Source organism: Dromiciops gliroides, chromosome 5, assembly GCF_019393635.1.
Source record: "Dromiciops gliroides isolate mDroGli1 chromosome 5, mDroGli1.pri, whole genome shotgun sequence".
Lineage (NCBI taxonomy): Eukaryota > Metazoa > Chordata > Mammalia > Microbiotheria > Microbiotheriidae > Dromiciops > Dromiciops gliroides.
The window spans coordinates 134,157,262-134,173,395 of record NC_057865.1 but is presented as its reverse complement, the minus strand read 5'-3'; the positions used below and the strand labels follow the sequence as shown (position 1 = coordinate 134,173,395).

Genomic DNA, 16,134 nt, shown 5'->3' with positions numbered 1-16,134 from the left:
ATATGCATATAGTTGCATTATGTATATACATTTAACATATATCATATAATTATATATATGATATACAAATATGTATACATACATATACACATGTATTTGTATGTATACATGTGTATGAAAAGTGCATATATACAGTGCTTTAAAGTTGACTTCCAGGTAGTGATGCCCCCCTAATACCTGTGAAGGAAACAAACAAACAAATAAAAACATCTAGAACAAAAGACAAATTGGACTAGAAGACTAGAGGAGAATGCTGCCAAAGCATAGATTGATGATTAAGGATTGATTTGTGTTTCTCCAGATGGTCCCTTCCTTTTGGGAATCAGTATTTCTAGCAGTCGCAATCTTATTTTAAGAACCTTCTAATCTGCCTGCCCTCCAGAGGCTGACATGGGCGCCAGTTTTCCATCATATGCTGCTTGGGATGTTCTCCCTTAGTAGTGGAGTAAAGACTTCGAAATTTTGATAGCTGTTCTTTGCTGATATTGATGGGTTCATGTAAGACAATCCAAATCACACATTCTGAAAGAGGGGGAATGGTGAGTGAGCCTGCATAAGTCCAAAAGTCGTGATTGTTAGGAAGGAGACCAGCTGGATTGAAGTTTGTAAAGACAGCATACATATTTCTTTTTTTAATGGAATCAAATGCATCAATGACTTTCTGTAGCTCAGGCTGAGCACTTCCCACCGTCAAGAAAACACCCACTACAGCTAGTCCATCAGGATGGTGCATTGCATCACAGAATGTCTTGTATTTTGTATTCCAGTGAACCAAGTGGAGCTCAGCTGCATATTTCAGTTCATCCACACTGTGCTCAGAGCCTTGATCATCCCTAGAACCCCAGTGAAAATTGAAGTGAGCCAACCTATATTTTTCAGTTAGAGGCCCTCCACTTAGCACCGATTTGTCAGTAGAATCATCGAACTCTACATTGAAAGAGTAGCCTTTGTTGACAATCCCTCGAGCTGTTGAGGGATCGTAGTTAAAATTCAGAGGCTTCAGGGAACTGTCAAACTTCGTATTCCAGAGCTGAATGTCAATAGGGGACTGACGCCTTCCCTTGGCAATAGGGAAGAGCTTATGCCAGGTATCTGGTCCATTGTCCTTGCCGTATCCCCAAAGAAGAGGATGCAACATGGTTTTGAAAGCTTTGGGGATCACTTTTTGTTGACTAGGCTGCAATTCTAAGTGTGTTCCCAAAGAATGGTCACTGGAGCGGGTACTCTCTGTCTCTTTCTTTCTCTCCCCGTCTCGGTGTCTTTCAGTCACTCTGTCTCTGTCTCTCTCTGTCTCTCTTTGTCTCTCTCTGTCTCTGGTTCTGGCTCTGGCTTTTAGAGACGCCTCTCCACGCCAGTTCTCATTGAAGTCCTTTGGCAAGCGGGCAGAGAAGGCTGAAAGTAGGGGAGACTGATTGAAACAATACCAAGGTAGGAGGGGGTGGAGGGTGGATACCCAGGGATAACAGTATATTGATTTTCCAGAACTGAGCAAATCAGGACAGTGGGGCGAAGGGAGACAAGAGAGTTTCTCTTGGAAAATATCTTTCCTGCAGCCTGGGTCAGCTTACTTCTTTGGCCTCCGTCAGTTGAATGTAGTTCCGGAATTCCCTGCACAGAAATTCCCCCAGCACAGTGTGAGTAGTCATCACCAGATTATGAATAGAAATAACAGCGACCGACTCCTCCCCTTTCCTTTAGAATTTCGAAGCGCTGGGACAGCCACTGAAGGGCCGCTCAATTAGGAGGGCACGTGGCTGATCTCAGCGCCTACATGCGCCTGCCACATCCCCACTCCCTCCAACAGAGGCAGCAGCAGTGGGTATCGCCGGGGCAGGTACCCTTTGTCCCTCATTAGTCCCTTTGGGTCCCCATTGTGACTGCATGGTGGGCTGCAGCTCTGCTTGCTGAAGCGGGGGAGAGAAGATTGGTCAAGCCAGAGCTGACCCGCCACTTATTGAGGTTGTCATAGAGACGATTCTCCAACTGCTTGGACCTGAGCTCATTTCCATTTAATGTAATACAGCGGTGCTTAACATGGAGTATATGAACTTTAATTTATAGTTAGATTTGATAAGTTAGAATTCATCAAGAAATTTAATAAGCTCGTCGAAGTCACTAAGAAAAATATTGAACAGAATAGGGCCAAGGTCAAAGCCCTGGGAAACTCTGATACAGTCTGCCTTCCAAGTAACAGTGGTAGTCATCAATTTCTGGGTCTATTTGGTCATCTAGTTCTGTTGTTGTGGTGGTGGTGGTTGTTATTGAGTCATTTCTGTTATGACTGATTCTTCATGACCCCATTTAGAGTTTTCTTGGCAAAGATAGTGGTGTGGTTTGCAATTTTCTTCTCCAGCTCATTTGACAAATGAAGAGACAGAGGCAAACAGGGCTAAGTGACTTGCCCAGGGTCACACAGCTAGTTAAGTGTCAAAGTGTCTGAGGCTGGATTTGAATTCAGGTCTTCCTGAATCCAGCTGCCCCCCCCCATCTAATTCTAAACCCATCTAACTATACCATGACCCAGAAGAAATCTTTCTAAGTAATCACTCTTGCCAGTTCTTGCAGAATAGAGATAATATGGTATAGTGGATAGACTCCTGGATTTCTGTAATAAGAAAGACCTGGGCTCAAACACTTTCTCTCCTATTTATTAGATGTATAACCATGGGTAAAATACAACCTTTTAAAGCCTCGATGGCTTCATCTGCAAAATGGGAATACTGATATTTCCCTCATAGAGTTGCTTTGGCTCAAATAAGATGATCTAAAGTGTTTTGCATAGTTTGCAAAGTGTTCTGCAAATTGTGAATGTTTCTTACAATTACTATCTTAGGACTTACTTTAGGATGTTGAAAGTAGCAGGGATAAGTGATAATGAGAACTAAGATATGGCCATCTTCTTTTCTTTTCTTTCTTTCTTTTTTTTTTTTTTTTGGTGTGTGTGTGTGTGTGTGTGTGTGTGTGTGTGAGGCAATTGGGGTTAAGTGACTTGCCCAGGGTCACACAGCTAGTAACTATCAAGTGTCTGAGGCCAGATTTGAACTCAGGTACTCCTGAATCCAGGGCCGGTGCTCTATCCACTGGGTCACCTAGCTGCCCCAAGATATGGCCATCTTATTCAAGATATGGAATGAGATGTACATTTTTAGACACATCCAAATTCCCAATCTGGGAATTTGCTTTGCTTTGACTATCCACATTTGTTATAAGGCTTTTGTTTTTCTTTTGATGGTGGGGGTGGGGGGGTGGCATGAAAGGAAGAGAAAATAAATGCTTGTTAATTGATTTTTCTATTTTGTTTTGTTTTCACAAATAATTTTTTTGGGGTGAGGCAATGGGGTTAAGTGACTTGCCCAGGGCCACACAGTAGTAAGTGTCAAGTGTCTGAGACTATATTTGAACACAAGTCCTCCTGACTCCAGAGCCAGTATTCTATCCAGTGCACCACCTAGCTGCCTCACCCAAATAATTTTTTAAAAAATTATGACCATGTATGTTGCAGAGATTGATGAACTGGAGGGCCAGGATGTTCTAGGCAACAACAATGTGCTCTATAGAAATTCCTAAGTAGGGGTTAGGGAGCAGGTTTAGGGTAGAAAGGAGGACTGTGAACCAAAGGGTATGGAGAATAAGTTGGGGGCCAATAGTAACAAATATATAAACCAGGAGATATAGATGAAAGAAATGAATCTCAAAGGAAATGTTATTAATAGATGATAATAGAGGAGGATTAGGAAGTATCTCTGAGAGACAAACACGGTGCCTAATCCTTCTGCCTTGATGCTGGTAGGGGGATGGGGATGGGACAATGAAAGAAGGAGCAGAAACTACTGGTGAAGCTACAGAGATCTAGTATCTTACCAAGGGAGCACCAAAACATGGAAAGACTATGAGAAGAAGTCCAGGAAGGAGGGAGATGAGAATTTTACAAAGAAAAGGATTTCCTCCTACTCTGAGAATGGGTAGGACTAAGCTGAATGAAATCCAGAGAACAGTGAGTGGTAGCAAGGGAAGTAGAACAGGGAGGATTGTGTTCCTTTTTGGCAGACTGCAGCTCTTATCAAAGTGAAAGTCAGGAAGGAGAAAGTACCCTATGACTTGTGTCTTCAGCCTCCAAGACCCTGTGATAATGGAATGAATGTATTGGGAGCAGCATCTGTCAATTGTATTTCCCCAAACCCCAGAAAGTTGATGAAGGAGATGTAGGTTGGACAGATGGAGTGTGACTTGGCTCCTGGTCATATTTGACCTTGGCTCTGGACTTGTAACTGAATGCCTACTTCTAAATAGGATCCTGCAAGTGAAAGTCTTGACTTTTGATGGTCCCAGAGGGCTTAGTCATCTCTGCTTTTCTCAGATGCTTAGGGTTAGGGTTAGTGATGTCCAGTGGAATAAGGACTTCCTCCGCACTTAGCTTCTAGGTAAAGGAGGCCTCTGGATTCAGTGCCAGAGAGGAGCCAGCAGTGGGGCCTTGGCTAAGGGTAAACAGGGTATGTGTCAGCTTTAGGTCCCACTTCCCCAGGTCCTTGGTGATTGTTGTTTTCTTATGTGGTTTGATAGCATAGGACAGAGTAAGTCCCAACTTACTATGTATGAAACTCCTAGAGCCAGAAGACTTAGGAATCCAGTCCGGGAGAGAGAGTCTGGGGCTGAGACATCCACTGTCATCAAACCCCTTTTGTCCTTTTCTCTATTTTTTTTTGGTGGGCAATGGGACTTGCCCAGGGTCACCCAGCTTGTAAGTGTCAAGTGTCTGAGGCTGGATTTGAACCTTTCCTCTTTTTTTTTTAGTGAGGCAATTGGGATTAAGTGACTTGCCCAAGGTCACACAGCTAGTAAGTGTTAAGTGTCTGAGGCCAGCTTTGAACTCAGGTACTCCTGACTCCAGGGCCGGTGCTCTATCCACTGCGCCATCTAACTGCCCCTCCTCTATTTTTTGAAGCATAAAATTATAATTATGCCAGACCATAGCTTTGTCACTTACTTCTGGGAGATCTTTATACTGCTGAAATATATGATCCAAACCAATACAAGTAAATAAACTCCTCTTTCTACTATTCTATACTACTTTTCCTGATAAATTTATTGAAATGTATATATCCATACAAACCGTGCTTCTCTAGAATAGACATTATTTACTGTATAGTCTTCCTAATATGTATAAAAGCAAATTAAAAAAAATTGGTAATAAATTTAAATAGCTGTAGAAAAAAACCCTATGAGGTAGAACAAGTACAAAGGGCAGATACAAGATATGGTACACACCAAGGTAACATGTTCATGCACCCCTTTCACCAGGTGAATAGAAAGGCTTCATGGAGTAGGATGCATACCCATTGGGCCTCGAAGGTAAGGAAGGATGTCAATAGGTGGAAAGCAGAATGGGAGATCACTCCAGGCATGGAGGATGGTGTGAACAATGAAATAGAGTTAGGAGATGGCAGGAAGATTGGAATGGAGGTTTGGGGAGTAGCTTATTTTGGCTGAAATAAAGAATAACTAGCCAAAGCTCAGCTCCATGCCACCTCCTACATGAGGCCTTTCCTGATTCTTCTCTCCACCTCCAGGTATTAGTCCTTTTCATTAAGGATAGTGAAATAGTTAGGTTGCTCAGTAGATAGAGCACCGAGTCTAGAATTAGGAAACCTAAGTTCAAATTCTAATTCAATTCACTTACTCCCTGTTTGACCATGGATAAGTCATTTAAACTTTGTCTGCTTCACTTTCCTCAAATGTAAAATGAGAACAATTATAGCACTAATCTCCTCGGGTTGGTTTGAGATAACATTTGTGAAGAGTGTAGTCTTGATAAATGCTTGTTTCCTTCCCTTTCCTTCCCCTTCTGAAATTACTTTGCTGTTGAAGTTTTTACTTATCTCAAATGTTAACAAACAATAGTAGGTAAACATTTATTATGTGCTTTAATATGTGCCAGGCACTCTGATATTTTGATACAAATATCAGAAAAGAAAGACAGTGCCTGACCCCTTACAATATAATGGGGAAGGTGAAAGGGGAGGGCTAGGGGTGGGGACAGACAAGGCCATGGTGGAGAAGTCAGAGATATCCCAGACTAGTACAACCAGGTGAGAAATAAAGAGATGTTCATGGCTCTGCCCTTCAGTCAGATCAGAGGGTAGCAATAAGACAGAGGACCATGGCTGATGGGAATTTTCAGGATGAGTATGTGCTAAGTGCTTTTACAAATATCTCATTTGATCCTCACATCACCTACAAAGTAGGTGCCATTATTATCCATCTTTTACAACTGAAGAAACTGAGACAAATGGGTAAAGTGATTTGCCCAGGGTCACACAGCTAGTAAGTGTTGAGATTTGAACTCAGGTCTTCCTAACTCTAGGTCCAGCATTCTATTCACTACTCGCCCAGCGGTCTCCAAAAGAAAAAAAAATTAATAGCTATCTGAATGATAGTTCCAAATCATTAATAAGAAGATAAATTAGTATGGAGAGTTCAGTGGAGTTCAAGGAGGGCTAGACTGGGAATCAGAGAACCAGGGTTTGAATCTTGGTTCTGCTATTTAATATCTGTATGACTTTGGATGTGTCACATTTCAGTTTCTCATCTATAAAATGAAGGGGTTGAACTAGATGACCTTCAATGTCTCTTTTAGCTAGAAATCCATGATCTGAACCTGCTTTAGGTCTTTACCTCATACATAGGATCTTGGCAAAGATGGAAATAATTGGAGGGAGTACAGAAAGACAAGCGCAATACACTGTTGATGGAGATGTCAAATAGTCCAGCCATTTGATTGAAATGCAATCTGGAATTAGGCTTTTTGAAAAGTGACAAAAATGTCTTTATCCTTTAACTCCCTCCTCCCCTGGGGATTCTGTGGCTGGATATGTATCTTGAGGAGGTCAATGATATATGGTAGAATTAGAATTAAAATATAATAGATGTCTATCAATTAGGGAATGGCTAAATGAATTTTGATTCCTGATAAAATTTTACTGTGTTGAATGTAATAATGAAAATGAAGAATTCAGAAAAGCATAGAGTTATATGAATTGGTACAGAGTGAAGAAAGAACCAGGAAAACAATATATTCAGCAAATACAGCAGTGCTGCCCCTTTAAAAAATAATAGTTAAATAATATGATTCTGTTTATTATCTATTGAACAGTTAAATGTAAAGAACAAAAAATAGAAAAACATTTTAATTATAATGACTAAGAACCTTGTTCCTAGAAAAGTGAAAAATGAACTTCTTTCTCTACTTTGCAGAACTGGGGGATTAGGGATATGGAATATTGCATATAGAGTCAGCCTCAGTTGATGTGTAAATTCATTTTGCTAAACTGCTTTTTCTCTCCTTCTCTTTTCTTTAAAAATTGTTTGTTATACAAAATGACTCACTGGGTAAAGAAGGGGAAGAAATATATTTAGAAATGGAGGTGATTGAAAACAAAAGATATTAGTAAAACATTAATTAAAAGAAGATAAATAACAATTTGGAATCTATTGTAATAGTACAGGTGAAAGGTGATAAAGACTTGGACTAGTGTAATTAAAGTAATAGTGGAAAGGATGGGATGGTTAAATAAATGAAAGGGACATTGAAGGAATAGAACATAATTTGGCAACTGATTAAATGTGGCTAATGAGAGGACTGAACATGCCTCAGAGATTTGCAATCTAGTTAACTGGGGGAAGGTGTCATCATTAGGGGAAATAAGGAAGTTGGGGAGGAATGGCAGGTTTGGTAATGAAGATAAAGAACTAACTTTGAGGTATGTCAAGATTGAAGCTCTCAGGACATTCAGACAGGGAAATCTGGCAAGAAATGACCTTAGAGGAGAGGTTGAGATAGACTTTTGGGAGGAAATTTATAGAGGTCATCATTGAAGATATATAGGTTAATAAGAACACCAAGACAAAGTGTGGGAAAGAAAGGGAATGGGGAGAAGGGAAAAGAAAAGGGAAGGGGAAAGGGAAGTGGAAAAAGGAACGGAAGGGGGAGAAAGAATAAGAAGGGGAATGGAAGAGGAAAGAAAGGAGCTTAAGGGGAGAGAGACAAAGTAGGAAGATGCATGTATGGAAGATCCATGGAGTGCATCTATGATAGATGGAGTGGCAGTAGCATAAGGACCCAATGAAGAAGACCAAGAAAAGGTGGTAAGAGAGCTTTTGTAAAGGTTTATTGCTTTATATACAATTAAGGTTTTTGTTTTTAGTTTTGATAATAGATGTTTATTTAAAAAAAGAGAGAGCTAGAACTGCCATGACAGTGCAGTTACAGGAAAATCACAATTTCAGAATGTATCAAAAATGTGGTAGAGATAAAGGAAGATGTAGACTAAAAGTCACTCTATTTTTATGAAGAGTTCATTAATGATGGAGAAAATCATTTCAGAGGATAGCATAGTAAAATGAAGATTTTTGTTTTTTGAATAGAAGAGATCTGAGCAAGTGTATTAGATTAAGTGAAAGATATACTAGTGAGAGAGTGAATATGTATGAGATTAATAGATGTATTATTCTAGGGCAATAGTAAAAAGTAGGATCTAGGGTATAGATCTTGGCAAGAAGAATAACCATTGTATCTTCTTCTACTAATAGGAAATAGGGCAGAGTGGAAAAGTATGCTGAATATTTTAAAGAAATATAAAAAGGGAAACTTGAATATTATGTTGAATGACTCAGATTTTCTTATTAAAATAGGCACTTAGGTCATCTACTAATAGTGAGAGGGAAGAGGCTTTGGGATCTTGAAGAGAGAATAGAAAGTTTTGTTTTGTGTAATGTGAGATTGGGAGTCAATAAGAGATTCAGAAAAAAATTACTGTGCACCAGTGAGAGTTCAGCAGAGGTTAGAGTAAATCAATTTATAATAGGTCTATTCAGCATGGCTTCATGATTTCCTCATAGCATTCAGCTTCCATTCATAAGCAGAAATGGAGAAGATGGATGGCTATAGTGATACAAGGGTGGGAGTTAGCAGGACAGGAGTGTTAGAAGGTGAAGGGCATTGGATTCAAATGTGGAGCGAGTACGTGTATTGAAACAGCTGACTTTTGGATCAAGATTGGCCAGGAAGGGAACCGAGGCCAGCACAGGAGAGATGAATTGGGTTAAAAAGATACACTGAGAGCAGATAATTTGGGAAGAGCAAGGGAGTGACAGAGGTAGAAGAACAAATGGTGGTCAGAAAAGAATTTCAGAGTTTAAAATCTTGAAGACTGGGTAATTTTTAGATGATGTATTTTGTGCTACTTGAAATTAATTTGATAATCTCATATATATATTTTGTACTTATTTAACAGTATAAGTGTTAAATAGCAAAGATGCTTCCTGAATGTATGGATTGTTTTATTTTTCTCTTTGTATCCCCATTATCTAGGACAATGCTGAGTTCAATTGATGCTAACTATAATTAGGGAAACAAGGTAGTTGGGCTGTGGGAGTAGGAAGGAAGCAGTTGCTGCTAATTGGTTTAATGAAGAAAACCATTTCTCTTATATTGGAAGATAACTTGTAGGCAATAGATGAACTCAGAGAGGTTTAGAACTTCTGAGGTGGTGTCCATCAAGGACACATTCCTGTTTTTACATCAAGGAATGTCAAAAAGGCCAGGTAAGACATTTGCCTTGGAGATGAGTGAATTTAAATGGTGCCTGACATTCTTGGTTGATTTCCCCATATTGTGCATCCCTTGGGAAAGTGTTTGCTAGAAAATTCTGCAATCTGCTTGAGGATTTAGAACACAAAGGAGTTTGAGTGACTATAACTCTGTGTCTAAAGGTTACTTTCTGAGTTCTGCCCTTTTTTCTTAGGTTTGATTACATCTGAACAAACCCTGGCAATGGTGATACCAGATGTCATTGGGGCAGGCATGGTGTGGGCAGAGGGTAGACATCAAGGCAAGACATATTTGGGGGCATAAGATCCCATGGGTAATGTGGTCTTGGACTTGGCTTTATTGGGAAGGTCAGTGAAAGAGACATACCTCGATAGTTTTAGGTTGCTTTGGGGAAAGCTTTGGCTAGGGTAGGACCAGGCCACTCTTGGGGAAGAGAACCCCATTATCTTGGGAGCCTGACTTGCACTACTATGGCACAGACTATAACTCCTGACACTTTCAAACTCAAGAGGGGGAAAAAGTGGATTGACATGGCAGGTTGGCAAAGAAACAATTTGGCTGTCTTTAGACCCCAGGATGTGATGAGAACCTTGGTGTAGGGGCCAGACAGATTAGGAGGGATCAGCCAAATTCATGAGGAGAAAAAGCCATGTTTTGGAGGAGGAGTGGAAGAAATATGCCTTGGCGTCCTGGGGCAAATCCTCACTAAAATTATTGTTCCAAATGAGTCAATGACCACTTATTAAAGGTTTACTAAGTGCCAAGGGCAGCTAGGTGGCACAGTTGATAGGGTGTTGTGCCTGGAGTGAGAAAAACTTGAGTTCAAATCTAGCCTTAGATATTTACTAGCCATGTGACCCCTGGGCAAGTCACCTGAGGCTGTTTTCCTCAGTTTGCTCATCTGTAAAATGAGCTGGAGAAAGAAATGGCAAACTACTCCAGTATCTTTGCCAAGAAAGCCCTAAATAGTGTCAGAGAGAGTCAGACATGACTCAACCACCACAACAATAATATATAGATGAAATCACAGGTCTGGATCTCACTGTCCCACCCAGGCATCTGCAATTGCCCACCCATCCCATCCCCAAAGTTTCTTACTTATTGTGTGACCTGGGCAAGTCACTTAAACCAGTTTGTCTCAGTTTCCTCATACGTAAAATGAGATGGAGAAGGAAATGGCAAACCACTCCAGCATCTTTACCAAGAAAACCAAAAGTGATTTCATGAAGAGTCAGACATGACTGATCCAACTGAACAAGAAGTATCGGATGTGTTACAAAGAAAGGTAAAATCGTCAGTCACTATCCTAAGAGAGCTCTTATTCTAATGGCCGTGACAACATGTAAATAAGTAGGTACATACAAAATACATTCAGAATAGATGGGTGGCAGTCTCAGAGGAGCTTGTATTGGCAGTTGGGAGGGCCATGAAAAACCTCCTGCAAATGGTACCATTTTAATGGAATCTTGGAGAAAGCATACAAGATGGAGGTAAGCAGAGATTGGCAGTTGGAAGGTCACATTTGCAGAACATCAAGTAGGCCCATGTATTTGTATCCATGCTAGAGAATGGCCAAAATAGAACAGAAATGGAAGTCATGGGGAGTGGAGGAGTTCAAGAAATCTTTTTGGTCCTAGAGATTTGAACTCTTAGAAGAAATTAGACATTTTTATACCTGGACATAGTACTACCCACTTGAGGTTGGAGGGAAATGGAGAACAGAGATTCCAAACCTTCTAGGTCACTACTGAAGAAGCCACTGTGGTAAATAGTATGGGGCAGGGGAAGGTCTTACTACCTTAAGAGATTGTTGCTTCTCATTTACAACTTAACAACTGCTGTTTATAACTGTCAACGTACTGAGAAGTATGCTGTTGGTTCAGTTGTTTTACACTCAGGTATGACTCTTCATGGCCCCATTTGGGGTTTTCTTGGCAAAAATACTGGAATGTCTTACTATTTCCTTCTCCAGATCATTTGAAAGATGAGGTAACTGAGGCAAACAGGGTTAAATAACTTGTCCAGGGTCACACAGCTATTAAGTGTCTGAGGCCAGATTTGAACTCATGAAGAGGAGTCTTCCTGACTCCAGTCCTGGAATTCTATCCACAGAGTCACTTAGCTCCCTGAGAATATCATCACTACTCTTTAAATTCAACACCTGGGGCAAAGCACTAATAATTGTACCTTAGTTACTACTGCATCTTAGTAAACTTGTAAATAGCTTTTATTGAACTCATTTATAGCAAATAGGTGTTTCCTAACCCTGTCCTCTCTGACTATGCCCTTGTCTACCTTAGGTTTCAATCATCTCTTGGCCATGTTTTATCCTTTCCAGTTTGGAAAGTTTAGGTTACAAAAATATTCAGTATTTCCTTTATTGACTATTATGAACTCTAAAATGGCATCACTTTTGAGATTTTTATAGTTTCCTATGATTGGCAAATCTTTCTTCACTGTTAAGAATTAAGCTTTGATTAGCCATCCCCCAGTAGATAAATGGCCAAAGGATAGGAATAGTTAGTTTTCAAAGGAAGTTATCTAAGCCATCAATAACCATTTGAAAAAGACTCCAACTCATTAATAATGAGAGATGAAAATTAGAGCAACTCTGATGTTCTACTTCGCACCTACTAGATTGGCAAAGATGACAAGAAAATGAATATGAAAATGAAAATGTTAGAAGGACTGTGGGAAGGCAGGCATACAACTATATTTTTGGTGCAACTGTGAGTCGGTCCAGCCATTCTGGAAAGCAATTTGGAAATATGCCCCAAATGTCATTAAACTATGTACCCTTTGACCCAGTGATAGGACCATTTAGTCTGTACTCCAGACATAGAAAAGAAAGTATACACATTACAAAAATAATTATAGAAGCTCTTTCTTTTATATTCAAGAATTGGACAGTAAAGGGATGTCAATAACTTGGGGGTATGAATGAATAAGTGATTATATAAGGATTTAATGGAATGTCATTGTGTCATAAGAAATGATGAAAGTGACAGTTTCAGAGAAACCTGAGAAGATGTATGAACTGATGTAGAGTGAAGTAAGCTCAATTAGGAGACCAATTTATTTAATCATAACAACATTTGAAAGAAAGAAAAACTATGAAAGGGTTAAGAACTTTGATCAATGCAACAACCAACAATTATTTCAGCAAAACAAAGTGAAACATGCTAGCCCCTTCCTGATAAGAGGAGTGATGGATTCAAAAGGCAGAATAAAGATATATATATCTTTATATCTATATATGTGTATATCTATATATATATACACATATACATATACATACATACACATATATATTCAGAAATGGTCAATATATGATCTTATTTTGCTTGACTATGCATATTTGTTATAAGGGACTTGTCTTCTGTCCAATTTGGGAGTTGGTGAGGTGAGGAAAAGGGGAACTGAGAGGTATGATCATCAAAAGGGAAAAAAAGTTTACTGAAGCATATTTATAAATGCACAGAAGAGAACATAAGAGTAGAAAGAAGTATTCAAGACAGCTTTTAAGTTATAAGAGGAATTTATCATATATTTAAAAAGAAAAGTAAGCCATATATAATAGATTTGTAGTTTCATTTTTTCTTTTCTAAGTTTATAAAAATGCTTTATCTGGTATTTGATAAATTCAGAATAAAAAAAATGAAATCTAAAAAATTGTCATGATTAGTTTCAGTAAGAGTGTCTGTACTAGACTATATGACTGATGAAGACTGGGGTTGAGCAATTCTTATACTAGACTCTATGACTAGTTCAGGTGAGAGCTGGGGTTGAGCAGGCAGTGTCCATGATAAGGATTGAAATCTCTCTTCTGGGAACAGGAAGAGAAAGGTAAAGTGGGAACTCCAGTGCAGAGGAAGCATAAGAAGGTTGCACCATACACAATACCAACAACATGGTTCACATAATAACTAGTCAGAACTCAGATTGAGAGACAGAAGCTAGGTCAAAACCGTCATCTTCAAGATCTGAAAGAGTGATTGGGGAGAGGCGAGTGAAAGTTTCACACCAGAAGTCAGACAAGGACCAGGTAGACCAAAAAAGGCATTAATTTGTTGTACTTAAACACTGACTAGGTACATGAGTTACCTGCTTGATTGTGTATTCTAGCCTCATTCTTCTAAATCATCCAAACTCCATCCAAGTCCATGGAATATCAATATCTTCTTTAGAATTCATGCAATTTATGAAGTGGTGGATGTGCTCCCACTCTGGCCATCTTGAACACTCTTCAAGTCACTGGCTTTCATGAATGTCCTTGGAATTTATAGGGCAGCAGACAGTTAATCTCATTTTTCCTGACTTTTGATAAATGACATAGAAAGGTAAATGATAAATACGTCAGATGCTCTGCTTTTATAGAATGACTGATATATATGTGTATGCATATTCTATATATAAAATATGTGAATATATATATGTATACACATATAATTTGTTGTTATTTAGTTGTTTTCAGTTGTATCTGATTCTTCAGGACCCCATTTCGGTTGTCTTGGCAAGAATACTGGAGTGGTTGGTCATTTTCTTCTCGAGCTCATTTTACAGATGAGGAAACTGAGGTAAACAGGGTTAAGTGACTTGATCAGAGTAACAGCTAGTAAATGTCTGAGGCCAGATTTGAACTCCAAGAATTTGTCTTTGTGACTCCAGGCCCAACACATGCATATGTACACATATACACAGATACATACAAACACAATATACATATGTATATATTATATAATATATGTTATTTATGTATATATGCATCAGGAAATTATCATCTATATCATCAGTAGACCTAGGTGATCAGTAGGAGACTTCACATCAACATCATTTCTGTTTTTCTGTTTTTATCCTTATTCAAAAGTGCTTCAATGGGCTTCTGTCTGCATGTTTCAGGTAGATGGAGTGTTCAGGGAGGACTAGCAACTGTGGTGTGAAGGTTTGCTAACTCCTTTTTGTGTGGCTGCTCACCCACCTGGCACTCAAGTCTCACCTGTGGCTCCAAGAAGCTGTAGCATGTTCAGTAGCCACACCCCAGTAAAACTGCTTAAGTAGACAAGTTAAACCATGTCAAATGTAAGCAACAGGCCTCAAACCTATTGGTAAGTTAAGGGAATGTTTACCCCAAGCGTGTGAAGACTTCCCCAATAGAATGAATGTATGAGACCAATTTGTTCCAATGACCATGAAATTGGCTGAGGGGGGCATTGAAGACAGCAAGGTCATCTACTGCATCCTGAAACGCCACCAGTCTTCCTGACTTTTGTCTTGCCACTGGACTTTGATGACTCTAGCAGAGAGAGTTAGGCTGATGACTCTGTGCTACTCTGCCTCACTTAAATCCAACTCATTCTCAAGTCAAGACATCACCCTGTGGAATTATGGATTTCCACGCAAGTGCATATTTTATTGAGACAGAATGCTACTTTGCTACTCCCTGCATGAGATGAGATTTTAAAAATTTTTGTGTGCTTTTTAAAATAGAGTATACTTTGTATTCATCATAAGTCATGAAACACCAAATAACTGTGATGTTAAAGTAGGTCAATGGGTAGAATGCTGAACATGGACCTGTAATCAGGAAGACCTGAATTCAGATCCAGCCTCAGATACTAGTTTTGTGACCCTGAGCAAGTCATTTAACTTCTCTTGACCTCAAATTCCTCATCTGTAAAATAAGGGGTGGAGAATAATACCATCTGCCTCCCATTGTTGTTGTGAGATAAAGAGGAAATAATATTTATAAAGCACTTTCTAAACCTGAAAGTGATATGTAAATGTTGGCTGTTATCATGTATAGAGTCATGTATACCTCTTTGTGTTAAGATTATAAATTCACTTGGGTAAATCCATCCTTTGCGAATTGAGAGGTATTTATGCCTTAGTGAATAGAGAGCTATCCTTAGAGCGAAGCCCTAGGTTCAAGTACCCTCTCTCACATACTGGCTGTGTGACTCAAGACAAGTTTTTTAACCTCTCAGTGACTCCAGGTGATAATTTAAGACTATATAAATTCTAGAACATTTTCAGATCTATATCAGTGAAGGGAGTTTCCTCACCAATAGTTTCCTAAATTCTTTACATGGCTGTGACCTAAGATTCAATCTTTCCCCCCAATTCCCTCCCTCTTGATCTATCCATTTGTATATAAAACAAATGCCATATATATTGCTCATAACCTTTTCCCAGTTATTCTTTCCTATGTATTACTGGGTATCTCCTACAATATTATTTTTATTTCTGCATTCCTTTCTTAATTCCCTTTCTACATCTATGGTCCTCTATAGGACCAAGGATTATGGTTTTATTTTGAAATTTTCTCCAAATTCCCCTACAGGTTTTCCTATTTAAAACATTCTTTATCAAAATCTGCTAGTAAAATGGAAAGAGTCTTGCATCTAGAGTCAGAAGTTGTAGTTCAAATCTGATAGTTACTAGATCTGGGACAATGGACAGTTCACCCTAACTTCAGTTTCCTTATTTGGAAAATATGGATTGAGAATTCACTATTAACCCGAAAGTAC

The 16,134-nt window shown here is 39.2% G+C and overlaps 1 protein-coding gene across 1 annotated transcript; it reads right to left on the bottom strand.

Moving 5' to 3' along the window:
* Nucleotides 1-346: 346 nt before the first annotated feature.
* LOC122728823 (carbonic anhydrase 2-like) lies at nucleotides 347-1,138 on the bottom strand. The gene has a single exon (XM_043967580.1). It carries the CDS (start codon nucleotides 1,136-1,138, stop codon nucleotides 347-349), a length of 792 nt encoding a protein of 263 aa, XP_043823515.1.
* Nucleotides 1,139-16,134: the final 14,996 nt, after the last annotated feature.

Coding starts and splice junctions, on each gene's coding strand:
- LOC122728823 (XM_043967580.1), bottom strand. CDS start 1,138: ATGTTGCATCCTCTTCTTTGGGGATACGGCAAGGACAATGGACCAGAT.